A 24,984-nucleotide genomic window follows, 5' to 3' on the forward strand; every position below is an offset into this window, starting at 1 on the left:
GCTTCCTGGTCAAAACATGAAGATAAAAACCCGACCGCAATCCAAACACAACCTGGAATGTTTTTATAAGAGCTTCACTTTTTTTTCCATTGTGTCTCATATCTGTTGCCATGACGTCAGCGCGTCGGCGTGTTTACACGCACACCAACATGAAGATAACGGTCAACGTTATTTCAGGATAAACTGTTTGGATGTGTCATCCTGCTGGGAAAGACACTGATAGAGAAATCCGGAGATGAACAGCTCATGGAATTGGGAATGAACGGAATGAAATCATCTGCATAGATGATTGTAAGAAATGGCGCCTTAGGGTGAAGCAATGCTTCAAATGATGCTAGAATGATAAAAGCAACGTAAAGACAAAGACAAGCGGTTTCACCATCATTACTTTTATTAAGATTTTTTGGTCCCCTTCCCTTAAATAATTTGACAGCTTCTTCAAAACCTCCATCTGTTATTTCAGTGACTGGAACTCACCAGATCACACATCCGTGTTGGGAAACAGTCCCTGGTGTGAAGCGTCTGGCGTTTAGCTCAGCGACAGCGTCATTATGAAACCTGATTGCGGCTGCGAGCTCATCTTCTGATGGTTATTTCACTTTTGCATCCCGTCTTGGTTTTTGCCTAAAATCTGTCCTTGCCTTGAATTTCCTTTAGTTTCCTTGAGGAATATTTCTTTACTTTTTCCAAACACTTTCTTCACCCCCACCCCCCCCCCCCACCCAAAGTCCAACAGATTCAATTACAAAACCAGAGACGTTTCACTATAAGCGAATCCCAGTAGGGAACGTCTGGCTTATTTGGTCTTGGAGAAAACGGCGATGAGTGCAAATAAGACCGAAAAAAAAACAAAAACAAAGAAAATCTGCAAAAGTTTGAAAAAGAAATGGTTTGATGAAAATTTAAAAAAAAAAAAGAAAAAGAAACAACAGCTCAAATCGACACCAAAGGGTTAAAGGCTGCAGATGTGGACTGAACAGTACCAGACACTGCCACAACACACACATCTGAGTCACACACACACACACGGAACATTTGTTGACTGAGAAAACCTGCAGCCTGAATCAGCGCTTCTTTGTCCTCCTCCGACCACAACAAGGCTCCGACTTCCAACTCTGGACCTCACAAACATCCCAAAAACTTTTTTTTTTTTTAAATTTCACTTTTCATCCACACACAAACCCGACTACTCTTGAGGTAATGCTTTTAAATGTAAAGCAGCCTCCATGTAAAACCCTCAACGTAGCGTAATCCTAACGATAGCCTAGTCAGACCGCAAAAAGCCCTAAAATAGTTTTTTTTTTCTAACAGGATGAGTGACGTTACTGGGACAACTTTTATTTAGAAACATAAAATGTGACCCGGACCCTCGTGGAAAAATGAGTTCATTGAACAGATTCCCATGACTGTGGGTTGGGGGCCCCTGCCAGGTTAGCTTAGCTTAGCACATGAGGGTGAACTGAGTTAGGTCGATATAAATTTGTTCAAATCTACCCTTATTAAAGTTCACCAAACAACGAAAACTCTGTCAACGCTCCCTCGCCTGCATGCTGATGGAAAATCAGGTGAACTTTCCCACATTCTTCACGTCTTCACGGCTAAATAGCGTCACGGCATTTTGCTCAACAACTGAGGCGTGAGGAAAACACACGATGACTCCACACACACACACACACACACACACACACACACACGACGAAACCAGAAACCAAGAGATCTCAGAATGATTCCAGAACAACATTACTTTTAAGACTTGTTTTTTAGGTTTTTTTTGTTTTTTCAAGAATAAGACACGTCACCAATCCGCATGGCGATGAGTGGATTAAAGAATATTCAATTTCATGTGAAATGCTCCTTTAAGTCAAGTCTTACTTAAAACACAATTGCAGCTTAAATAATGAGCATGAAACTTCTTTACAGCCCTTATTTCCCGTCTTTGTGCTAAGCTACGCTAACTCTGCTGGCGACAGACACGGAAGCAGACACCAAAGCATTTTCTTAATCAAACTCCCATTATTACATTATTATGGCTACAGAATTAAAATAATCCGAGTGATATAATCGAGCTTTTCTGCCTCTGATGTTGTTTTAAAAAATACATCAAATCTTATTGATTACACTAGTAAAGAAATAACACCACAAGTCCGCCTTAGACAACCAGTTGATCCACTTCCATATGACTCATTTTCATGCGAGCCAGCTGGATGAACCTGCTGCTACATACGAAGACATATGTTTTATTTTCCACTGTTGGAAAGGGAATCGATCGGCACAGTACTGAACTCATTCCACTCATTCACGCATGCACAACAGCCCTACGCATTACGCCCCCCAAATGAAACATGTGCAAACTAGTTTCTAAATGCAGTTAGTTCCAGAAAATGTCCTCTATAAAAAGCATGCTACAGACAAATGGTCTACTTAAACGTATTTCCATTCCATCAGAAAGGCCTCGGGGCGCTCGCTGCCTGAATAACGTAGGAAAATGACATCGCTACACAAATCAGTACGTTTAAAACACGGTGCAAAGTTAAGACATTTGTGACTCGTGCTGAGAGACGCCGGGGAAACCGACGTTAATTCTGACGCACCTGAGAGGGACGAGCGCTCAGCAAGGTGGGGGTGAGATTTCACTTCAGTATGCAGTGCACTTGTTTGGCCAGAAATACTGATGCTTCGTGGTCCCAGATTTTTAAAAAAAAAATCCTAAAAATATCCCCTAAAAAAACGTGGAATGTTATAAACTCGCTTTTGCCAAAGTGCACGTTGACCAAGAGGAGGGGTCTACTTCCAAAACAGAACCCGTTTCGTGGAGCGTTTCATGATCCAAAGATCAACTATGGATCCGCTATGAAAATGAAACCTATAATCTTATGTCAAACCCTTAAATTATGTACGTTAAACAAAATGCTGTGGCATTAATGAAGTGTATGTTCCACAATAAAGGTACAGTAGGACTTTGAATCCATCAAAGTAACAGACCGACTGACTTTGCACGTCTTTCCAGTAGCGACGGCTTCGCTTCTCAAGTCTCTTCGACGGAAGACGGAGACGCCGTCGTGAAAAGGAAAACTGTCTTTCCTTCTCTTGCCTATTTTTTTTTTTTTTTTGGCATCTTGAACGAGTCCCGTCTTTACAGACAGTCGTACATGCGCAGGGTGCGCTCCAGTTGCTGGACAACACGCTGGTAAAAGGCTATCTGCTCCCTGAGGTAGGCCTGCATCATGTCTCTGAAGTCCACCTCCCTCTGCTGATGGAAGTGGCTCATCTCCGCCTGGAGGGCGAACCCCACCGTCCGGCAGCGTTTCCTGATGCCGTCCGCCTCGCCCTGGTCCATCTTCCCCTCGTCGCTCATCCGTTGGCTCTCCTTCACCTTGGCGAAGGCGCCTGGAATAAAACAGGAAAGTTATATTTACAAGAAAACAGGAACCAGAAGAACAACAAGACGGTTTGACTTTTACCTTTTTACTTCACTGTTAATCTACAATCCCTGGCATCTGGAGCCCTACTGGGGCAAGCTTGTGTCAACTGCAGGCCGATCCCAAGCCTGGGTAAATGCAGAGAGTAGCGACAGGAAGGGCATCCAGCAAAAAAAACTTGCCAATCAAATACAGTATGAGCAAAACAAACCATGGACACTTCTATTTGTTTGAAAAAGTTTTTTATGCTGGATGCCCTTCCTCTGCATTTATTCAGGCTTGGGTCCGACCTACAGTTGAGGCTGGTTTGTGTCCCTATAGGGCTGCAAATGCTGCGGGGGGGTGGCATCAACCACTGAGCTACCAAACAAATACGATGGTTCATCTAAAAGCACATGTGTCAAACTCAAGGCCCGGGGGCCAAATGTGGCCCGCGAGAGCATAAGTCAGAATGTCTAAAAAATAAACAAGTCAAAAGTGTGCTTTGACCAAAACTACATTTCCCACAATGCAGTAATTAAGCTAATTTTAACTTTGACAAAAGCATTGTGAACAAAGTTAACGTCTGGACTTGTGTCTGATGTTATTTTTCTTTATTCTCTTGGATAGTTTGATCCTTGATTGATGGAGTAAAAGGATTTATGTTATAACAGAACAACAAGTAAAAATTGAGTTACATTTAGTTACATTTGTAAGTTACATCTGGCCCTTTGAGGACAGCCGTTATGCTGATATGTCCCTCGGTGAAAATGAGTTTGACACCCCTGATCTAAAGTAAAAAAGGACGACATGCTGTGGCGACCCCTCACGTGACAAAACCCCAAAGTGGGTTAACCTTACTGTTAATCTACAGAGACACGACCAACCCCCGTCAACAACAACATGGAGACAGCGGCGAAGAAAAATTATTTCAGATTTGGTCGTAACAATCTTTCTGTGTTATTGTCGACTATTTTCAGACGTCATAAAAAAATGACCCAAATCACTGAAAGCATGTAAAACGTGCTTCTGATTTTTTTTTTAAAAGGATACAAATAAAAAGCCATAATGAAAGTTAAATTGGATTTACTGCCCTAGGGGCGGCCCTGAATGCGGCGTTTATATTCCGACACGTGGAATAAGCTGCAGCGGCGATACGCTGATCTCACCGGCTGTAAAGACCGAGCTGCGTGGTTTATAGGTAGAACCCGGGAACACGCTGCACAATCACGTTTTGTCTCGCTGCATTCCAAACGTCTACTTTCAGACAGATGCGGACGAGTTGCGACCGCATCCACCCGTCGAGCCATGACATCACTTTCCGAGTGAGAAACACGGCAAGGCCGACGGCACGCCGACGCTGCGATTCTCATCAGAGAAAAACCAGGATGAAATGTGTGGATTGTGGATTTTCTATGGAGTTTTCAGGAGTCTGGGAAAGCGCGAACAGCACTTCCAGTCTGTTCCGCTGAGGAGGCGTGAGGACGGCAGTCTGCGGTGCTGACCTACATTCATGCATTCTGTTTTCCACATGAGAGGAGAATGTGCATCAGCAGATAGTATGTCTGCGGGACATAAAGGAAAGGCACTCAGGAATGTGTTTGGAGCCGGGAAGAGGGAAAGGAGGGGGTTGAATAAACATTTGATATGAAGGAAAATCTCAATTGCGGAGATGAATCAAAAATGCAAAAAGAAGGCCGTTCAGCTTTCTGTCCATTCTGTACCCAGTTCCACTTTTACAGCCTGAATTCTAGCAGCTCCATCTTGATGCTAAACTACAATAAATCTGCTTCCTCCTTCCTACTGGAGGAGCAACAAAAGCCCCGTGATACCCGACCGCTGGTCTGGAAAGTCACCAGATTTGTTTATCTCGCCCGACCAGACTGTCTAGGGTTGGTTTTTACGGCCGGTGACAGAATAATACTATTTCACAAGTGACAGCTTCCCGGCGCCGTGTTGGGAGGATATCAGCGCTCCGTAGGGATGGAGAAGGGCTGAGAGGAGGTAAAGAAAAGAAAAAAGGATGAAATAAAACTTTTAAAGGCCGATTCTTCGGGGTTTCATCAAGTTTGTTTCAGACTCTGACGTTACGTAGAAGGAAATTTAACAACTGTCTCATGAATGTATTTGCAAGCGCATGAAACTACCAAAGGATCTTCATTGATTTGTTGTCATATCATCGTTTTTCAGCGCTTCTCAAACATATGAAATGGACGTTGGCTTAGTAAGAGATGAGGAGCTGACTCCCAAAAAGATCAACAAGGCCAACTTGATAATGGGACTCATCAGAAGGACGTTTGAGTTTCATGGTTGAGGAAATGTTCACTCACTCCTAGCTACATGACTTCAAGCTGGAATAGCAAAGATGGAGGCTCGACTCGAGGACGTACAGCTTTACAGACCGTAAAGGTGAAGATATGGACCTGTCTGCTCAACGAAGTGGGCAGGGTTGCTATGGCAACAGCTGCAGAATCAACTTATGGACTAGTGGTATACGAAAAGATTAATCACAAAATTCCTAAATGGGATCTGCAGAGAAAGCAGACAATAATCAATACATGGATTAACCAACGGAGAATCAATGGGTTCGATGGTTGTCTAGCCACAGCTAACAGCATCCAGCACATACAACGTTTCTATGGTTACAACAAACCCACTACCCTAAAGCCCCCCTGAACTTTCTCATGGACATCATTGGACCGTCTGGTAAACAAAAGTCCAACACTCTTCTTTGGATGTGAGGAACTCTGGAATCGCCGTCTTTCCATCTGAGAACAGAAGTCCCTCTTGAGGACACTAGAAGCTGTTTCCAGCTTTAATTTATCAGAACATATGTCCTCATTCATTACTTTTGTCCAAGCCAGCATCATTTGGCTCCATACACTGCAGATTCCTTTAAAGAACAAACAGCAGTTTCGAGCATCAGGAGTAATTATTCTCTGTTTGACGTCCCGGAGTGGAGGTTTCATCAAACTCCAGCAGAAAAGACAAAAACAAGTTAAGAAACTGTTTTTTTTGTGGAGATGAACTAAAATGACCCTGTTATTACACAACCCTGTGTGTAAGTTTTGTTTGGCGTGTGTGTGTGTGTGTGTGTGTGTGTGTGTGTGTGTGTGTGTGTGTGTGTGTGTGTGTGTGTGTGTGTGTGTGTGTGTGTGTGTGTGTCTGTGTGTGTGTGTGTGTGTGTGTGTGTGTGTGGACTGAATGGTTGTGTTGTCATCATGAGAGGCAGAGGAGAGGGGTTGTCTTTGTTTACCGTGGGCTTTAAAAGCCTGGACGACACTCGTGCATGAAAACGCCTTTTGCTGAGTCAGCTAATGGCCATACTGTTTACAGCAGCCAATCAGATAACAGGGACAGCGGCGCCGGCGCTCGCAAACCTGCGCCGGAATGTTTCGTCCACCTTAAATACTCTCTGTCCTTCTGTCCAACCGTGAGAGTAAAGAATGATAATGAGACGTCGGAACAAATGTTTCCTATTCGTCGATTCTTTGTGACTTAAGGGAGGAGGAATGTTCCAAAACTGTTGTTGCACAAAACTTCATTCAACCTCTGCAAAAAAAAAAAAAAAAAACCTGTGACAGCTTTTCTTTTTTAGCACCAGGCCCAAAATAATTGTGACTTTATTCCCTTTACTTCGGCACAGATGGCGTCGTAAAGCCAGACCGGAGTCAGGCGTCAGCTCATGTCCGTTTATTATGAGGGACACGCTCAGCCATGATCTAAATGGGAAGTGTAATTAATTACCCCTGCTAATGCCCTTGTATTTACATCATAACGTCCCTGATGTGCGATCCCTTCTCGGCTCGGGTTCCTGACTTTTTCATGAACTACTTTTGTTGTCACAGTGAAATGAAAAGTTGGACGGGACGCGGATACAAACATTTGGGATTTCCAGCCGCAGTTTTGGAACAAAACGATCAGCTTTATTACCACTTCTGAACATTTCCAACTTCACAAAAGTTCAGCCATCTGTTCAGGAATCCGTTATGTCATCGTAAGGAAAGAAAAAAAACACACAAAAAAGCCAACATTAACCGTGACATCGCAATTTGTTTGCGTCGCTTTGCGTGGTGTTGCGATGCCCTGAAGTCCCTCGTGGTTTTCTGGTTGTGTTTCTGGTTGTTCTGTTAAATTCATTCATGCTAGTTGTTGATGTTTTGTTGTAGAACAGACCTATTATTTGCTCCATTTGCTTGTTGCCTACTATAGAGGGTCGCCTTTAGAAGCAGGGCAAATAAAAAAATTTTAAAAAACAAACGCAGACTGTTGTTAAGATGAAAGATGGAGGCAGATCAGAATGTTTGTCATCCCGGCCGGATTGATAATGCAATCCACACGCCGATGATATTCGATTTCATCTATCCTCCCAAACAAAAGATTACTGAGTATCATAACTTTGATGATTGTTTGAACACACAACATGATGAAGACCAGAGAAAGTCCAGATAAATGCTCCTCAAGGCCGATCACAGGCGTCATGTGAGGAGGCATTGACGGATGGAAGGGAGGGATTCACACTCCAGTCCCACTAAAAAAAACACTCCTGGACATCTTGTACCCCCTGTTCTTTTTGTGTTTCTGAGCTGTTTGAGGTTCTTTCATCATTTTCTAACATTAAAACGTCACAGCTGGTCAGCTGGTCACAACCGGTCCAACAGGAGACGATGAAAACAATAAAAACTGGAACACATGTTCAAAATTATCCGTGCAGAAAAGCTGACCTACTGACGTTTTATGACTATTTCCAGCCAACTTTTTCTTTGCATACTTTCCCGGTCCTTCCTAGGAAACTTCAAAAACTCCTAGGGGTCGATGAGGGGCGAAGGCTTCCCCCCTTCACCGCGTGAAGGGTGGGGGGGGGGGTGCTCCCTTTACAGTACTCGCACCATGCTAACAAAGTTAGATCCCAAGCTTTTCATTCCCTTATTCTCTTTCACTGGAAACAACCGGTTGCTTGACTTGTGAACAGGAATAACGAGAGCAGTGACGACAACACAGGAATGCAGATTACCGAGCCAAAACAATGAGCTGATAGGCACAAAAATGTCGCTTTGAGCGGTGCCTGGATCGAAGACGGACCCCCCCCAGCTCAGGTCAGTAACATCTCTACCGATGTTCACCTCGAAGACGCCTGTAGGCGATAAAATCACAACACAAGCGTCCCAACTGGGTCGCTGCTCGCTACCAAAACCCAAGCCTGGCTTTGACAGACCGACGCTGGCCGACCAGCATTTCTTAACGTGTTGTGATGCGTGTGGAATGTCGACCCACCAGCCTGCAACATGTTTGTCGAAGTCGACGCCACGAGCCGCCGCCACCGCTGGTCAGCGTAAAGGCAAAATGAATACGGTGAAGAATTAAATCCCAAAAATGTGACGTGAGCCGACCTCATGAAGCTTTTGGCAGGAACATTTCCTCCGAGCTGGGAACGACACATCCTTCGCTTTACGCTGATGGAGCCTGCATGTGGTTTTTGTAACGTGTTGCCATATGGACGAGCTAAACTCATGTCCATATTAGAAGTCTGGCTAGCGTGCTGGACGCGTTGTCAGGGGGGGGTTAGCTCATAACACTGCTGGTGTGGATCAGAGCAGATTTAAGCCGCAAAAGGGAAAAACTGACATTTACCATACTTTCACAAAATACGAAGGCAGAACAGCTCAAGTAGGGTGAATTTTATTTTGAAAAATGCACATTCGTCATGCTTTTAATTTGTAAACATCGTACTAAAGGGGCTTTAAACTGTTATTCCCGTGTCAACATGGGGACAAACGCCTCGGATCTCGTCTTACACGACATGTGATGGGATCCGACTGAACTCACACGGCAAGGCGGGTCGGTTTCACCCTTTTGTGTCCATTGAAAGCGCAAACTGGCATCTCGTAATAATGAAGCGGGTGTTGTCAGGTGCAAAATGTGCAGAACGTGACATCTGCATTACCTGCACAAATAAATACCTGTCGTTACTGCTGTCGATGTGACAGCAACCGTACGATTAGCGTGCAAACCCAGGTTAAAAAGAAGACAGCATGCTCCATATGATAAATCAGGAGATGGCACTGTGAGATTTTAACGCTGGGGGGGGGGACCAACTGGAGCTGGCGCCGCCCTCATTCAGAGAGAAAAACCACAAAAGCCCTTTATTCTAAGGATCCCAATCAGATCTCTGTCCTCCGGTGCAAAACCTGCGTGAGTCATTTTAGATGGCAGCAAATCAGCCCTAGAATTAAAACACAAATAACAACCATGTGTTAGAAATTAGAAAGACCTTCATACACAGTTTCTAGTATTTAGCTGCTCCTGCTTTTGTATTAAATCATCTGTGTTGTTGGCAGCGTCACGGGGGGGAGCCCGAACGCTGATACTGGGTGAGAGGTGGGGTAAACCGGGTCACCGGTTCATCTCAGGGGCAACTGTTCACGCCTATGGGCATCAATTCACCTACAGATCACGTGTTTGGAATCAGAAGGAGAGGACACACACACACACACACACACACACATTGCAGCTGGAAACGAGTTGGCAGCCGAGTCGTTTGCTGCAGGATGTAAACCGGGTAAATTAAACTTGAACACATAATGCCCCCGCCTCGCCACAGATTAATGAGAGGGCTGTGCTGGTGCGGCTTCACATAACGCTTCAATGTGAGGTTGGGGTTGGAGACCATTTCACCGTGAGATCATTTTCAACACACACACACACACACACACACTTCATGCCACACACTTGTTGCAGAGGGCATCAACATCTCCATGGAACGATTTGACATTTGGGGAGAGGAGAGGCGATCAAGAAATCTACGTCTGGTTTGACTCCGTCAGCATTTCAGAGCGTCTCCACACAGAAAAAATCCTGCATGGACGCATTCCATTATCGGTGCTCGTATCCCAGCTTGATAATCAACGACAGAAGCCTGATTAAAAATGACTGGAGTCAAGGCTTTCAGCCTTTCCACTTGCTTGTTTTCTTAATTCCAATCATTTAAATATATTCCAAGCGAGCTGAAAAGCATGTAAAGATCTGAATGGAACCACCTCCAGATGGGATCAGCAGATCCAATCATGACGCATTTACGCCTGCATTAACATGCATTTATCCTCATTCGGCTGTGTATGTACTGTATGTATGTGTGTGTGTGTGTGTGTGTGTTTAAAAGCAGATGAAAATGCGATCAATAGGATCATTTTGGCCGCGGTTCAAACAACCAGAGTGAGTTCACTTTCTTCATGATTGAAACCAGCACGGATCGGACTGATTCTGACGTGGACGGGAGTAAAAAAAAAAAAAGAGATGAAGAGAAGAAGAAGAAGGCAGATGTGAAAGAGGATGTCGAAACCAAAATGATGCTGAACTAAAAGAGGAGAGGCTGGAGATACAACACACGGATCACACCCTGGAACATTAACCAGAACCTTCTCCACCCTAAATCCAACGCTGAGAGGCGGTGAACATTCCTGCAGTTCATTCCCTCACCAGGATTTTGGTTTAAAGCTCTGACAGGGGGAAAAAATCAGGCAGGGAAGAAGCAGTGAGTAGATGAAGAGGAGGAAGAGGAGAAGGAGGAATCCACTTGAAAAGGTTGACCTGGGTTCTGTGTTCTGAGTGTTGCCACAGCTGTATCTGGTTCAGCGGTGTTGTCGTGAAGCTTAAACCAACCAGGGCAGCTGTTTCCCGCCGCGTCCAGCCTTGATGCTAAGCTAAGCTAACGGCCTCCTAGCTGGAGGTTTTTAATTACTGAACAAACATGAAAGCAGGTCTGATCCAGCAGGCAGGAAGAGACTGGACAAACACAGCTCTCCAAATGTTATGGAAGCTGATTAAAAGCGCTTTGCTAAAGCTTCGCCTGAAAAACGGTCCAAAAGTAGCAAGAAAAATCATTCGAGTGGACGTAATATATCAGTATAATAATAATCACGTTTGGTCTGTGGGGAAGAAAAAATCAGATAAGACATCCCAACCCAGTCCAGAGATAACCACGAGATCAACGTTATTAAATTCAAAGAACTTTATGTTTAAGAGTTTAAAATCTAAAAAAAACAATAACAATATTACTCAGTTTGAACTCAAAAACCACACAAAAGGCCTAGATGGAAATAAAGATCCACTAAAAACATGTCCAACCTGAAGAAACAAATAATACTACAAGACACTAAATGAGCTTTAAGTTATAACAAACTACATACTACATAGTCATAGTTCCTTCTCAGGGCCAAAACCGACTTCTCCAACCCGTTTTATGGTGATCTGTTGAGTAGTTTTAGCGTAAAATTGGTCTAAAATGCTCCAATTTACAAAGTTTATAGGTGGAAAAAAAACTATCTTGAATCCTGGATCCAGTCCCCGATCCAACGGGGTCGTCTCTGCTGCTTCCTCAACCCTCCGACCCAGTCGATACCGACCCCAGTGACCTTAAGTTAAGGTACCAGGACTGATGAACCTCAGTTACCCAACAGAAAGAGATGAAATGAGGGACTTTAAAGCATTTAGTGATTGGATGACATCACAGAAACGCCGTTTGTTTATTAAAGGATAAATAAGAGTCTGAAAATAAATCAGAGACACACAAACACTCATCCTCTATTTGTCACCATGAGCTACAAATGTGTGTTGTAGTTTTCTGCTTACCCTTCCGAGATTTGTAATACTGCTCAGATGGTTTTGTTTTTCCTTACTCTTTTCTGGTTGGGGGGTGGGGGGGCTACATGCAACTATCTGCATCACAATCGGCCCCCGTCATAATGATCACCAGCTGTTTGATGGAGGCACTAAAAGTGAACCTTTCCTCCCTCCTGAACCGATTCCAACGTATTCCGGTTATTCCGTTTGAGAGCTGACGCTTCGCTGACATGGCGGTTCTGAGCGTCCCGGACCAGAATCCCATAAATCATCCGTCACAAAGACAAAGGAACATTCAAATCAGGAGTTCAGGATTCGAGTCAAGATTTAAAGCCAATTAGCTGACTGATTAAACATGATGTCACGCCTCCCTGCAGGCAGTTAAACTGTCATTAGCCGCTGCTACAGGCGAAAAAATCTGACCCGATATTTACTCTAGAAAAACCCATAAAACATACAAACAACTGTGTTCTTGGTTCAGATGCTGAAAGCAAAGCCTGACCTCATCCATCATCCTCAGACCGGATAAACAGAACAATCCTGGGAGTAAAATGTGAGCCATCAGCCGCCACTCCAGCGTGTTCACACCAGCAGACACTGTGTGTTACCCTCAACACCTGATTGGCGCCGCCGACTATTCAGGACTTCACTCAGGTTTGGACCTGAGGACCAGAGGAGGTTGTATCATCGCTCGTGTTTGTCCAGATGTAATCTACATTTTTAAAAAATCCAGATGGATTTATATTAAATTTTGTCTTGGGGAGTTTCTGAGGTCGATCCAGTTGGGTTTCAGCAATGGGGAAGACTGACGCCATCACCTATCCAAGATGATGCAACATCATCCGCCCAATGGTTTTCATGTATCCATGGAAACTAACACGTTTCATAGACAGTAAAAATAGATCTAAAGGAAATCAGATTGTTGTTGAGCTAACAAACAACCAATGAGAAACACGTGAGTCTAAAAGCTCAACGAATCAGGTTCAAACGCCCGAATGATAATCGAAACTGTTGATAGACTCTTCCTTTTCTGAGTTCTAGTTGCCATGGAGATGCAGACTTTGAGTCCTTTCTAGCTCTGGAATCATTTAACGTTCAGTATTTACCATGTTTACGTCTGTCATCCGACCAATAAGGCGTTAGCGTGCGCACACACACACACACACACACACACACACACAACAGCGTTTACCTTTCTGTAGATGAATGATGTCGGGGAAGTTGCAAAGCAGGCCTTGGTAGAGTGACAGCTTGTCCAGCATGTGGAAGAGGTCATACTTAGGTTGCTCCGCAAACATCTCTCCAATGTTCTCGTAGGTGCGTCCCGTGTGGGAGATGGCGTTATTCAAGGTGTCCGAGCTGTGGGGAGGGTCCAGCATGAAGGCCTGGCTGATGGACTGGAAGGAGTTCCCCAAACGCTGGAACTCCTTCCTGAACCCGCCCAGGTGTTTCCGCACCAACTCCGACGCAACATGCGTGAGCTGCATCACGCTGTCGTCCATCTTCTTGGCGAAGGACTTGAAGGTGTCGATCCGCTCCTCCACGTCCTGAAGGTCCTGGTGCTCGTTGGGGATCTGGAGGGTCAGCATGAAGTGGGCGCCCACCATCTCATCTTTTTCGGCCCGTCTCTTCCCCAGTTTCCACTGCTTGTCGTCGGCACACATCAGAAAGTGTTCGAAACCTTCGTACTGGGAGAGGACGGGGTGGCTGGTCATGTGGTTCATCCACAGGATCAGTCGTCTCTTGCGCTTCTCGATGAAGTCTTCCTCGAATCGGCCCGTGGCCTGCTTCTCAGGCAGGTGGGGCACGGAGATCACAGTGAACTTGTGCAGGAGGCGGTTGTACAGCCAGTCGAAGTGTTTGTAGCGCCGGTAGACGGGACGCCCGGTGTGGCTCGGCGTCACGCGGTACGAGATGTACGTCTTGATGCCCTTGAACTTCGTCTGTTTGGTGGGGTCTTCGATGGAGCAGGAGAACGGCTGTGGGCTCTCCTTCCATCCGGGGCCCAGCGGACCCATCTCAATGGTGTAGGACTCGGCTATCTTGGCCATCATGGGTACGTCGCCCAACACGAACGCTTCCACCCCAGAGCGCACAAAGCTGGAGAATCTGTTCAAGTTCCTCCCCACCATGCTGCCCTTCCTGGAGCTGGAGATGCTGTCCTGGCGCTCCATGTGGGGTTTGGACCGGTAGTGCACGTTGGGGTTGTTGGACGGCGGGCTCTGATGGGCATGTCCATTGGCGCCAGGGCTTCTGGTGTGGTCGCCATCGTCCACCACCGTCGATCTGTCGTCCCAGTCGTCCCAGTCGTCGTCGTCATCGTCATAGTAACTCTGCTGCAAGTGCAGAGTGGTGTTTGGGGTGGAGGGGAAATAGGAGGAGTCATTTCCTAAAGATCCCGCTGGGCTGATGGAACAATCCGTCACGTTGGAGTTGGAGCGAGTGCGGATGATTTCCACATAGGAAGCTGGGAAGAGACCCCTCTCCCCCCGGCTGTTCTCCCCCTGGAACCAGCCGTCCACAGAGTTCTCGTCGAAGATCACCAGCTCCTCGTTCTCCTGGATGCTGATCTCCTCTTTGTTTTCGCTCAGGAAAGTGTAGAGTGCTTTGGCTCTGACTGACATCTTGATCCTAAAGAGGTCCTAAAGCAAAAAACTGGACGTGCACATCCTGCCTAGATGATATGGAAGCTACTGCTTTGATGGAAAACGTCTAACTCAATGAAATATTTAAACTGATATCAGATTCCATGATGAGGGATCAGGTGTGCAGGAACGCATGATGTGAATTTAATATGACACTGTAAACACAAGAGAATCCAGCAGGTGTGTAAAACTATTCCTTCTACTCGCCAAACCGATTTAAAATATGCCTGTGACCACTGGCATCCCAGTCCTTTGTTGTTTTAGTGTCTTAAAAGTTTAACAATAACTTTAGGCTACAAATTTCTCTACAACAAACAGCAGACTCTCCAGCTCCTTTAACCTCACAAACACAACAGGTTGAAAAACAAAACTGGTTTCGGTTCCTCCAAAAGCACCGACGGGGATTTTAATCCTCAGAGACGGAGCCAGAACTTCGCATTGTTCCTTTATCAGACACTGGATTCTCATTAAGGAGCTAAAAAAAAAATAAAAAAAAAATCCTTTATGAAAATATCTCCAAGACAAAGTGGCCTGGCGTGGAAACAGAGGGATGAGTAATGGTATCCCTTTGCAGCTTGAGCCTGGTCCGCATTCCCTCACACTGAAACTTGCTGCGTTTTCCTTGAAAACAGGTTCCGGCGCATCTTCGATCGATCCTTTAAATAAAACAAAAACATCCACAACAGCTTTCAAACCATCTCCTCCCGTGGATTATCCACACGCATCACCGGCTTGTGTTTTTTCTTTGGGTTTATTCCCGTGTGCGCTTCAAACAAAGTAACTCTTTCCGTGACGTGAGGCTCAGACAATTGGAGACAAGTTCGCCCTTTTTTCACGAGCAGCTCCTTTATTATAGTCCAATAAAAGCGGCTCAGCAGCGCCGCCAACAGGAGGAGCAGAGCACAGCCAGCAAAACAGGTCACAGGGAACACTTACGTTATTAATTCTAACGACAGTAAATACATTTTAAAAAATAAAAAAAAGATCATTATGACATAATATGTAATAATAATAATAATAATAATAATAATAATAATAATAATAATAATAATAATAATAATAATAATAATAATAATAATAATAATAATAATAATGTAATAACTCCCAGGGGGCGCTTGGTATCATCAGAACAATGTGTTTTATTTTGATGGTACAGATTAGATGATTTTCCACGAGTCTAGAAACTGTCATCCACATCAAAAGTACAGAAGCTGTGAAACCCAACACTGCATTTTAAAAATGTGGTTTTAAAATTTGAAGTTAAGGTCATTTAATGAAGTTTGAAAGCGCACATACTGTAATTGATAGTTATTATGCACAATAAATACAGGGTTCATAGTGTAACTTGTACTTAATAGAAGGAGAGCTTCTTCTGCAGACAAACTCAAACAGTCTCAAGCGGACAAAAACGGATTTCATAGTTATACGTGAATCACAACGTCTTCATAGATCACCAAACCTTGAAACAATAAACTCCGGAATAGTTTTTGTATTTTATTGGCCAACGAAAAGTCGTCACACTCCGCGACACGCCCATTCCACTACGTAACGCCCCCCTGACAACACTTCCTGGATTCACGTACGTAACATAACTAAAATAACGTAACTAACCAAGATAAAAATTCACATAAATAAAAACGTGACATTTCTAATAATATTCAGTTTCGTGTCAAATCGAATCGGTTTGTTGAATAAAAATAAGCTAACCGCGAAGGCTGTGAGGACGTACGTACAGTGGGCGTGTCCTTCAGTGCGTCGCGTACGCAGACGGACGTATTTCGGTGGGAAAAATGACATCGTGACGTTTCAGATTCAGCCTCCCTGGATGTTCAAGGTGCGTATTTTACCATTTTAGGCAGAATTTTAGAAAAAAAAACTATTCTTCGCGAGTTAGTTTAGGTTTCGTAATTACAGTTAACAAACGGTGAATCACAGGATTTGAGTCATGCTAACGGCAGTATAGCTAACAGCTGGTCGGCCCACATGATGCTAGCAGACTTAGCATGATGCTAGCAGCTAAGGTAGCAGTTGTGTGGTTTGATGCAGCGGTGAGTCAATGAAGTAATCCAGTTTAGAAACCCTGTAGTTCAAAATCAGGTGATTTTTTTTAATTTTTATTTACGTGTGGGGGAGAATGAACCGACTGTCAGTTGTCAGTCCATTCATCCCTACAGTCTGGAATCTGTTCCATAATCCCAAAGGCTTTCCTTTATTGGTCTGGTTGCATCCTTCCTTCCATGGGACAGAATGATGTGAAATGCCTGTGGTACATTATAGATCTTTATTACATATAACACTTAGTAAACATGAGCACCATCAGGAGAGTCGGGAAAGGGAATGATGGGAATAACATCAATAACCATATCTGTATTGTTTTGACAGAGTCCTCATGGATGACCTCACCAGAGCCCTCTCGGCCAGTTTCACTGTGTCCAAGGAGCCTAACAGTACGGCCGCCCCCCACCCTCGGTTGTCCCAATACAAGACCAAGTACAGCGTGCTTGAGCAGAGCGAGCGACGCCGCCGTTTCCTTGACCTGCAGAAAAAGTAAGTATCTTTTGTGGATGCTTGGGAGGGAGGAATGGAATAACTTTCTTCAAATATGGTTTTACTGACAAACTGTTGATCTTTTGTATTTTTTATTAAAGAAACACCACTTTTCAGATATTCAAATATGTCTCTTTTTTTCCCATCGCTCAGCAAAAGGTTAAACTACGTCAACCATGCGCGCCGTCTGGCCGACGGTGACTGGACGGGGGCGGACAGCGATGGAGAGGAGGACATGGAGAAACGAGACGAGGAACAGGGGGAGGATGGCAGCGTAGAAGAAGAGGGGATGGAGATTGAGAGGAGGAAGCTGCCAAAGCATTATGCCAACCAGGTCAGCACTTGATGTGTTGCAAGAGCTCTAATGGTAGATGTTTTTGCAATGAATTCCTAGAGCATGTTAGCCAGCAGGGGGCGCAACAGTTTCTAAGATGACAGCTTCTCTAAAGTCAAAAGATTTGACATTGTGGTTTTAGTGAAGGGTGATTTCGCTTTTTACTGCTGACAATGTTTATTTCCCTCCTTAGCTCATGCTGTCAGAGTGGCTGGTGGACGTACCATCAGAACTGGACACTGATTGGCTGATGGTGGTCTGTCCCATTGGGAAAAGATCTCTCATTGTTGCCTCAAAGGTAAGAACCAGACGATACATGGACTGTGCCCAGTTTTTCCTGGTGGTGCTGCTCCGGTCCTTCCGTATCTGAAAGCTTTCAGAACACGTTCACAAATACGATTGAAGTGGCTGCAGATCCTGATCGGATCACTTCGTGTCTGAATCTGTTTGTCAATGTGATTCCAGATTCTAGGGGTGGGTTTGGGGTTCAGGCTCTCACTGTTGCTTCTCGGTGCACCAACTTAATGGAGGGACTGCAGTGGTGCCTCAGTTCTCACTCGCTGTTCGGTCTGACTTCTAAATAACCAGGGAAAATGTCAGACAGTGCCCAATCTCACAATGTGAGGAAAGTTATTAAAAAATTCCTGGATCTGCTTCCCTGTCCGGGTCTGCACTAAGATTTAATGTGTTCTTGTCTGGCTGTGACTCACCCCACCGAAAAAAATTGCTGGGAAATCATTTCATTCGCTTTGGTGTAATCCTGCTAACTGACAGACGAGCTAACCAACAAGCAGACACAGGTGAGGACATAATCTCCTCAGTGGAGGTAATAACGTCGACGAACGATTGGGAAGAACTTTCCTGAAGCTGGAAGGAAGAAAACAGCCTGAAGTGATTTCGTTCTCAAACTGTAAAGCGGTGGATTTGTGTGTGGAAGGCAAAAAAATGAATCCCAGGAAAATCGTAAAATTACCACGACTTAAGACCCGAGTTTTTCTCGATATAATACTAGAGCTGCTGGTGTATAATTATTTAAATGCTAAAGAACAGAACTATGCTTATGTTTGGCCTGAACTCCCAAGAAATTTAATTAACGTCAAGTGTTCCCAGACACACAGGCGACACAGACTGTGTCACGACTGTGTTGTATGGAGCCACACGTTCATTTATGTAAGTTATTATCCTGCTGACGTAAATGTTCATTATTTTATTAGACGTTAATGCAGGAAGAAAAGGGAAAATCATCACATTACAGAAAAATAAATGCATGACGGACGTAATTACTTGGAATATTTCTACAACAAGAGAACAGAATTGTATTAATAAATGATTGATTTCTCAATTCTTTATTCCAAGAAATGTTTAAAAACTATGTGTTAAGTCAGAAAATCTTGTGTCCAGTATTAATTTCTGTGAAATAGCATGTCATCTTCTAAAACCTAAATACATAACGGCATTAACAGATGAATTTATCTGTTTCAGAGTTACGTCGACCCGTCTGTCGAATCAAACGACCCCTGAAACGATCCCTTCTTTTAATCTCAATATTCTCTAAATATTAGGTGAAATAAAGTTAGTTAACGGTGAGTTACGTCACATCTTTGAGGGTTTTCCAGGTTTTTACAACATCACTTGTTGCAGCTTTGAGCTCATGTTGTGTTTTGAACATGTCTGTCATTCTGACCCCAAACTTGAATAAGTAGGACGATGCAAACAAATCGAAAAAGACAAATCTAATGGCGATTTTTCTGATCTTATCTCTTCTTTGTGTTGAATTTATTTCCGACTACACTCCGTTCCACAAACACATTTGTCTCCTTTCATTTTATTCTGAAGGGTTCCACGGCGGCCTACACTAAAAGTGGCTACTGTGTGAACCGTTTCCCCTCCCGGCTGCCCGGTGGGAACCGACACAATTCAGCCATGGGAAAAGGTAAGTGGTGTGTGTGTGTGTGTGTGTGTGTGTGTGTGTGTGTAACACGGCGGTCTGTTATAGCTGACCGAACGGAACCGACAGCGGGTTCTTTCATCAGCCCCCATCCAGTTGGGGGGGTTGTTGATTTTCAGTGATGTCACATCAAAAGAACGCCTGACTCATGTTTTAAATAGTTCTAACAATAATCGGGGACAACCTGGCCTCCCGTCTACCTGCTGGGGGGCTTTCAGTACAACAGATTGTTTCCTGTGAATTGGGGAGGATCATGATTGTATATATTTAAATGTCTCTGTCTGTGTTCCCATCAGACTACACCATCCTGGACTGCATCTACAGCGAAGTGGACAGAACCTACTACATCCTGGACGTCATGTGCTGGAGGGGCCACCCGGTGTACGACTGCCCCGTAAGTAAGACCCACCTCTGATGCCCCAGCGATCCAGGAATGCTCGTCTAATTGCTGAAGTAGTGGAGTCTGGACCGCAGATGTGCCTGTTTTTTTTATTTTTTTGGGGGGGGGGGTTGCATCTTTGCCCATCTCGTTGGCTCGGGGTTTGGGGAAGGACTTTTCGTGTTTACAGCGCTTGTTCTCTCATCAACAGACCGAGTTCCGATTCTACTGGCTCCAGTCCAAAGTCCTGGAGGCGGACGGCCTGTCGGACATCGCCAAACGCAACCCTGTGAGTAAAACGACTCGGGAAAGACGTCTCGCTTCGCGTCCCATTTTCCTTCCTAGCTTGAGACGCTTTTATTAAATTTAGTGCTTGTAGAGTTTTATGCTTTGCTGCACTTCAGTTCCACATGTGGGATAAATAAGTGTAAACTTCCTCTGAAGGAAATCTGACAGAGGAAAATGAATTGTCTTCTGTCCTCATTGTGCTAAAGTGATTGTTACACACATCTTGAAGATTACGGAGTTTTCCTGAAGCCAAGTCCCATTTAATCTCTGGTGTTTGTGTGGTGCACCCCAGGCTTAGTACTTGTAGAGTAAACGCGCCATTGGAAAGCCATTTCTCACTCTGACAGGAGGACAAATTTGTGCTCTGGTTTTGTTTGGTCCAACAGTTCCGGTTCGTGAGCCTCCAAAGCACCGCCTGCACAGCGGAGGCCATCCGGAAAGCCCTGGCCGCCGAGTACAGCTTCAGCGTAAGACGAGTCCTTTACCTGTTTTCTGCACCACACGTGTAGCTGTAGCTGGATGCTACGGCAGCTAGCGTGTTCAGTCCAGGATCATCATTTATGCTTCCTCAGGCTATGACTAGTTTTTAGCTTTCTGATCTTCTGGTTGCAGGTGGACGGGCTCCTCTTCTACCACCGGCAGACCCACTACACCCCCGGCAGCACCCCTCTGGTGGGCTGGCTCCGCCCCTACATGGTCACCGACATTCTGGGCGTGGACGTTCCCGCGGGCCCCCTGACGACCAAGCCTCAGTACGCCGGCCACCAGCTGCAGCAGATCCGGGAACACAAGAAAACATCCAGCGAAGTCCGGCCGGCCAACAAAAGCGGCGGCTACGAGTTGGAGTACCTGTCCACGCCGTACCAGGAAGGAGGAGACGCGCAGAGTTTTTTAAATCAAAAGCCGATCAGTGAAGCAAACATGGAGCTCTGAGTGGCTCTGGCGGTGCAGACGGCCAGCCCGGTGTTCCTGAAAGGTGGCGCCCACGTGTGGCTCGGTAAAGCACAGCTAATGCTAATCTGGCGCTACTCAGGACGCCCTCAGAGTGAAGATTCGTAGAGCTGCTCTATACAGAAGTTTTATGTGACTGAAAACTGAAATCAGCCTTTAACATCTGCTTTTACCTGCTGCAGAACCTAGTGAACAGGATTAGTCTCCTTGAGGATGAATGCACAGTATTTAAGCACCATAATGACTTAGTCGAGGTTTGTGTGATCGCATCCAATCAGAAGAGGACGTGAGGTTTCTAATGGGAGAAATGAAACAGTGGAAGTCACGCAGTCGGGTCTTTTGTTTCTCACATAAGAGCTTCACTCTTGAGTTTGTATGTTTTCTACAGCAGTCACTGACGCTGACTGAAAGATACTGACCTGGGAGCAGCTGGCTGGGCAGGAACGGCGTCTGCTGGAGCCCCCCCAGCGGGGCCACGTGGACTTTTAAACTTCAGTGTTAAGATGATAACTGCTTATGGGTTTTAAAGTGTGTGTCTCTAAATAAATGTTTTTTATTGGCCTCTGATCTGTGTGTCCAAAGGTTGTTGGGAATACTCTGACATTTAACGGAATAGAAGGACAAGCCACACACTTAGTGATGCTGGATGTGGAAAGAACGGTCCAGTGAGTGTGACCACAGAGTCAGAAGGAACACTCATTCATTGTTCATACATTGTTCATGCAGTCATTGGTCGCTGCTTCTACCAATGGCTTTAGTTTGTTCTACCTCACATCTGTGCCAATAGGTCTGAGAAAGCATCTGTCTGGTCTAGTCCAGTACATATACTGTCCATGTCAGTGGAAGCTTGGCTCCACACAGTGTTGATCCTACTGAAGGGCATGAACATCAGTTCACCAGCGTCTCTCTGAGATGACGCGGCTTTTTGAAGAGCTGGGCGGAAATCATCCACAGGGAAAAAAACGGAAAATGTCCCGCAGGGCGGTGACCTCATCGACCTGTGCCGAGTCATCGTCTGAGAAAGCACCTAAGATCATTCCCTTATTCCAACTAGGCTGTTTTAATCTGGTACCATGATCAAACTGTTATTCATCCTGGTTTGATTCATGTCCAGTTAAAATGAAATTCCCTTCTAGATGAGCTTGAACTTTTATCCCATAATTAGAAAATGATTGCAAGCTGAAATGAGATGGTGAACATGGTGCATTTTAATAATGTTAATGTGAGCAGGTTGGCATGCTAACCTTAGCATGTAGCTGCCCTATGTGCAGGTTTTGAGCTTTAATTTGGTATTAACGTCCAAACAATGTAGGAATTACAAGTCACTGTGTATGAAGTACCAGAGCCTAAATTAGTCTTCCACATTATTATACTCATGCATACATAGCATGTGGTTTAATCCAGGTTTAACACTATAAACTAGATTCAGGAACCTCACTGGACCAGCATGCATTGCAGTACAGAGAAGCATGTTGTATCTTGCATTTGTGCCATTTCTCATTTCTCCTTCCGCTGGAAACATGTTGTTTTCTCTTCTTGCGGTGGAGATGGTATCACTACGCTCTCACCACCTACACGGAACATAGACAGGTGAAACAACACGTTCTCAAGTCTTCTGTGGGGATCGCTAGAAGTCATTCTGGGAATTGTGAGATCACTGGCCGGCATAGAGGATACACACTGTAACTGAAGACAACTACACCACGGTCATAAAACATTCCTGGAAAGCATCACACATCAGATTGATGGTTTCTGAGAAAGTAAGTAGAAAGCTGTTTGGCACTAGCTTCTACCTAAAACTACACGAGGAATAAAAAATGTTTGTGCCTGAGATAAATAACATATAAATATGATGATGTTCCACAAGTGTGAGCAATGTTTCCCTTGTGGTTTTAGCTTGTGTCTCCTGTTGTTTCATTGCATTACCACAAAAGCCTGTCAGATGCCAAAATTCCCGAAAAAGGCCTTAAAACTCAACTCCTCCAGATTCGCAGCCTTTCAGAATAAGATCTTTGTACGTTGGGCGCAATAGGATGTTTTTACTTACACACAGCGACTGCAGAACAGAGACCGCAGTCAGAGAAGGCAAAGTCAGGCACTTTGTTACTGCAAGAATTCAGCTATTAGTCAGCAGCACAATCACTTTCCAGGAACTGAGCAGCTATTAGTCAAGTCGCATTTCTCAGACTCCCACACACGTACAAGGTGGTTACTGATCTCTATGAAAACCCTTTCGCTCGACATGTGAGGAGGTAAACATCTTTTTCTATGGTTCCTGTCAAAACTGTGCAGCACCTGCAGATATATGACACCATCCCACTTTTGTTTTTTATAAATACCAGAAATGCTTTGCAACTGTCTGCAAATTCTAAAACATGGCAAAAAATGCATATTATAATGAATTCATCTAATGAATTTTAATTTTTGTCACTCTAAAACAGAGCCAGCTATTCCCACTGTTCCTGCATTTTGTACAAAAGCAAGATAATCGGCTACAGATGGTTGCAGAGGTGGGTAGTGGGTAAACGCTGGCCTTTTATGACACAGATGCAACCTTTTTACAGCCCTTCTTACGCCGACTTGTTTCTATTTAGAGCTCTCAATTGTGAGACTCATGACTCAAAATGGACTCATGGGTACCTTTTCTCCCTCTCCAGCCTATGTAAACTGTTGTAATGCTTCAGACCTGCCTCTTAATGTCGATGCACTCGAAGCCTTTGCCAGACTTGACATCACATAGGCAGGGCCAATCACATTTTCCCAAATGACATGATGCCTGCTGGCTTGACAGGAAGTCTATTGTTGTCCACTCCCTTTTCCCTTTTGTTTTCAAGTCAGACTTTCTCACGCCTTGTTATTTACAGTTTCCCTATTGTGGGGGCTCGAGTTCTGTAGAAAAAAAAATAAAATAAACACAGCATGTGAACGTACATATAATTTCCTGCCTTTTCTTGCAGAAAGGCTGAACGACAGAGAACCGCTTTTCTCTCTCAAAATCTTTATTTACTGATGCATCAAGAAATATAGGATGAGAGTTAACACACAACAAAGAAATCTTAGCAACCCCTCAAACTCACTGCCTCTGCTTTACATCAGATTACTTTTTATAGCTTCATCAAGGTATGGGCTATACAGGCCATTGATAATCTTGTGGGTAATGTAATCTCCTGACTGCACTTGAACTAGCCTCCCTGCTGAAATATGTCTGCATTATATTCCTGTGAGGATCTGCAGTGTGTTTGTGGCTCATATTACAGTGACTTTTTCATGCTTTTGGGTAATTTCTTGTTTCCTATGATATCATGTAATTCCTGTAATTTTACTAAAGCAGTATGCAGCCTGGGGTTGCATGAGTGTAGTTTCACTAATTAAATTGCAGGGAAGCTCATGCTCTTATTATTAGTGATTTCCTCTTGCCTGATTTTATGCATTAGTAATGTGCAGTGATAGTTTGCAGAGTGCTGTTGTGATATATACCTAGAACTACTATGAAGACACGAGATTTTCAAGGTCGTATTTAGTCTCATTAAAATTTTATAAAACAACTTGTTAAATAATTTTCTATAAAGTATCTATATATAAAACTATTCTATTTCCAGATGTCTAACTGCTGTTTTCTAGACACGTATGGTCTCAGGTGTGCTGCAGGTGTCAACTTTCTACATCTTTACTTTGTCATTTACATAATTCACAAATATTAGCTTCCAAACAAGCTTTGACGTCACAATGTTTACATTTATTTAGTCGATTTAACGAACTTTATATTAGCTAATTTCATATTATCAAAATCCTTATAACTATATGAGCATAACTCTAAAAATGTATATTAGCAACTTATATTAACTACAGTATGTCCATATTAACAACTCCTACGT

General features: G+C 44.2%; 2 protein-coding genes across 3 annotated transcripts; one reads left to right on the top strand and one right to left on the bottom strand.

Annotated features, from left to right (window-relative positions):
* Nucleotides 1–374: 374 nt before the first annotated feature.
* On the bottom strand, nucleotides 375–15,476 carry snx33 (sorting nexin 33). Of its 2 annotated transcripts, none has more exons than XM_068313140.1 (2): nucleotides 13,210–15,476; nucleotides 375–3,387 (listed from the first exon to the last, which is right to left on the bottom strand). In XM_068313140.1, the coding sequence occupies exons 1-2, from the start codon at nucleotides 14,639–14,641 to the stop codon at nucleotides 3,134–3,136; spliced, it is 1,686 nt and encodes a 561-aa protein (XP_068169241.1). In that variant the 5' UTR covers nucleotides 14,642–15,476; the 3' UTR covers nucleotides 375–3,133. The 2 variants fall into 2 exon arrangements, with proteins under 2 accessions (XP_068169241.1, XP_068169242.1); XM_068313141.1 differs by lacking the exon at nucleotides 375–3,387 and adding an exon at nucleotides 8,382–9,621.
* An 888-nt stretch (nucleotides 15,477–16,364) lies between these two features.
* On the top strand, nucleotides 16,365–21,676 carry snupn (snurportin 1). The gene is made up of 9 exons (XM_068312934.1): nucleotides 16,365–16,496; nucleotides 17,045–17,209; nucleotides 17,363–17,543; nucleotides 17,737–17,841; nucleotides 19,380–19,476; nucleotides 19,788–19,885; nucleotides 20,082–20,159; nucleotides 20,545–20,625; nucleotides 20,771–21,676. Exons 2-9 carry the CDS (start codon nucleotides 17,052–17,054, stop codon nucleotides 21,089–21,091), a joined length of 1,119 nt encoding a protein of 372 aa, XP_068169035.1. The 5' UTR covers nucleotides 16,365–16,496; nucleotides 17,045–17,051; the 3' UTR covers nucleotides 21,092–21,676.
* Nucleotides 21,677–24,984: the final 3,308 nt, after the last annotated feature.

This window comes from Antennarius striatus, chromosome 4 (genome assembly GCF_040054535.1).
Source record: "Antennarius striatus isolate MH-2024 chromosome 4, ASM4005453v1, whole genome shotgun sequence".
Lineage (NCBI taxonomy): Eukaryota > Metazoa > Chordata > Actinopteri > Lophiiformes > Antennariidae > Antennarius > Antennarius striatus.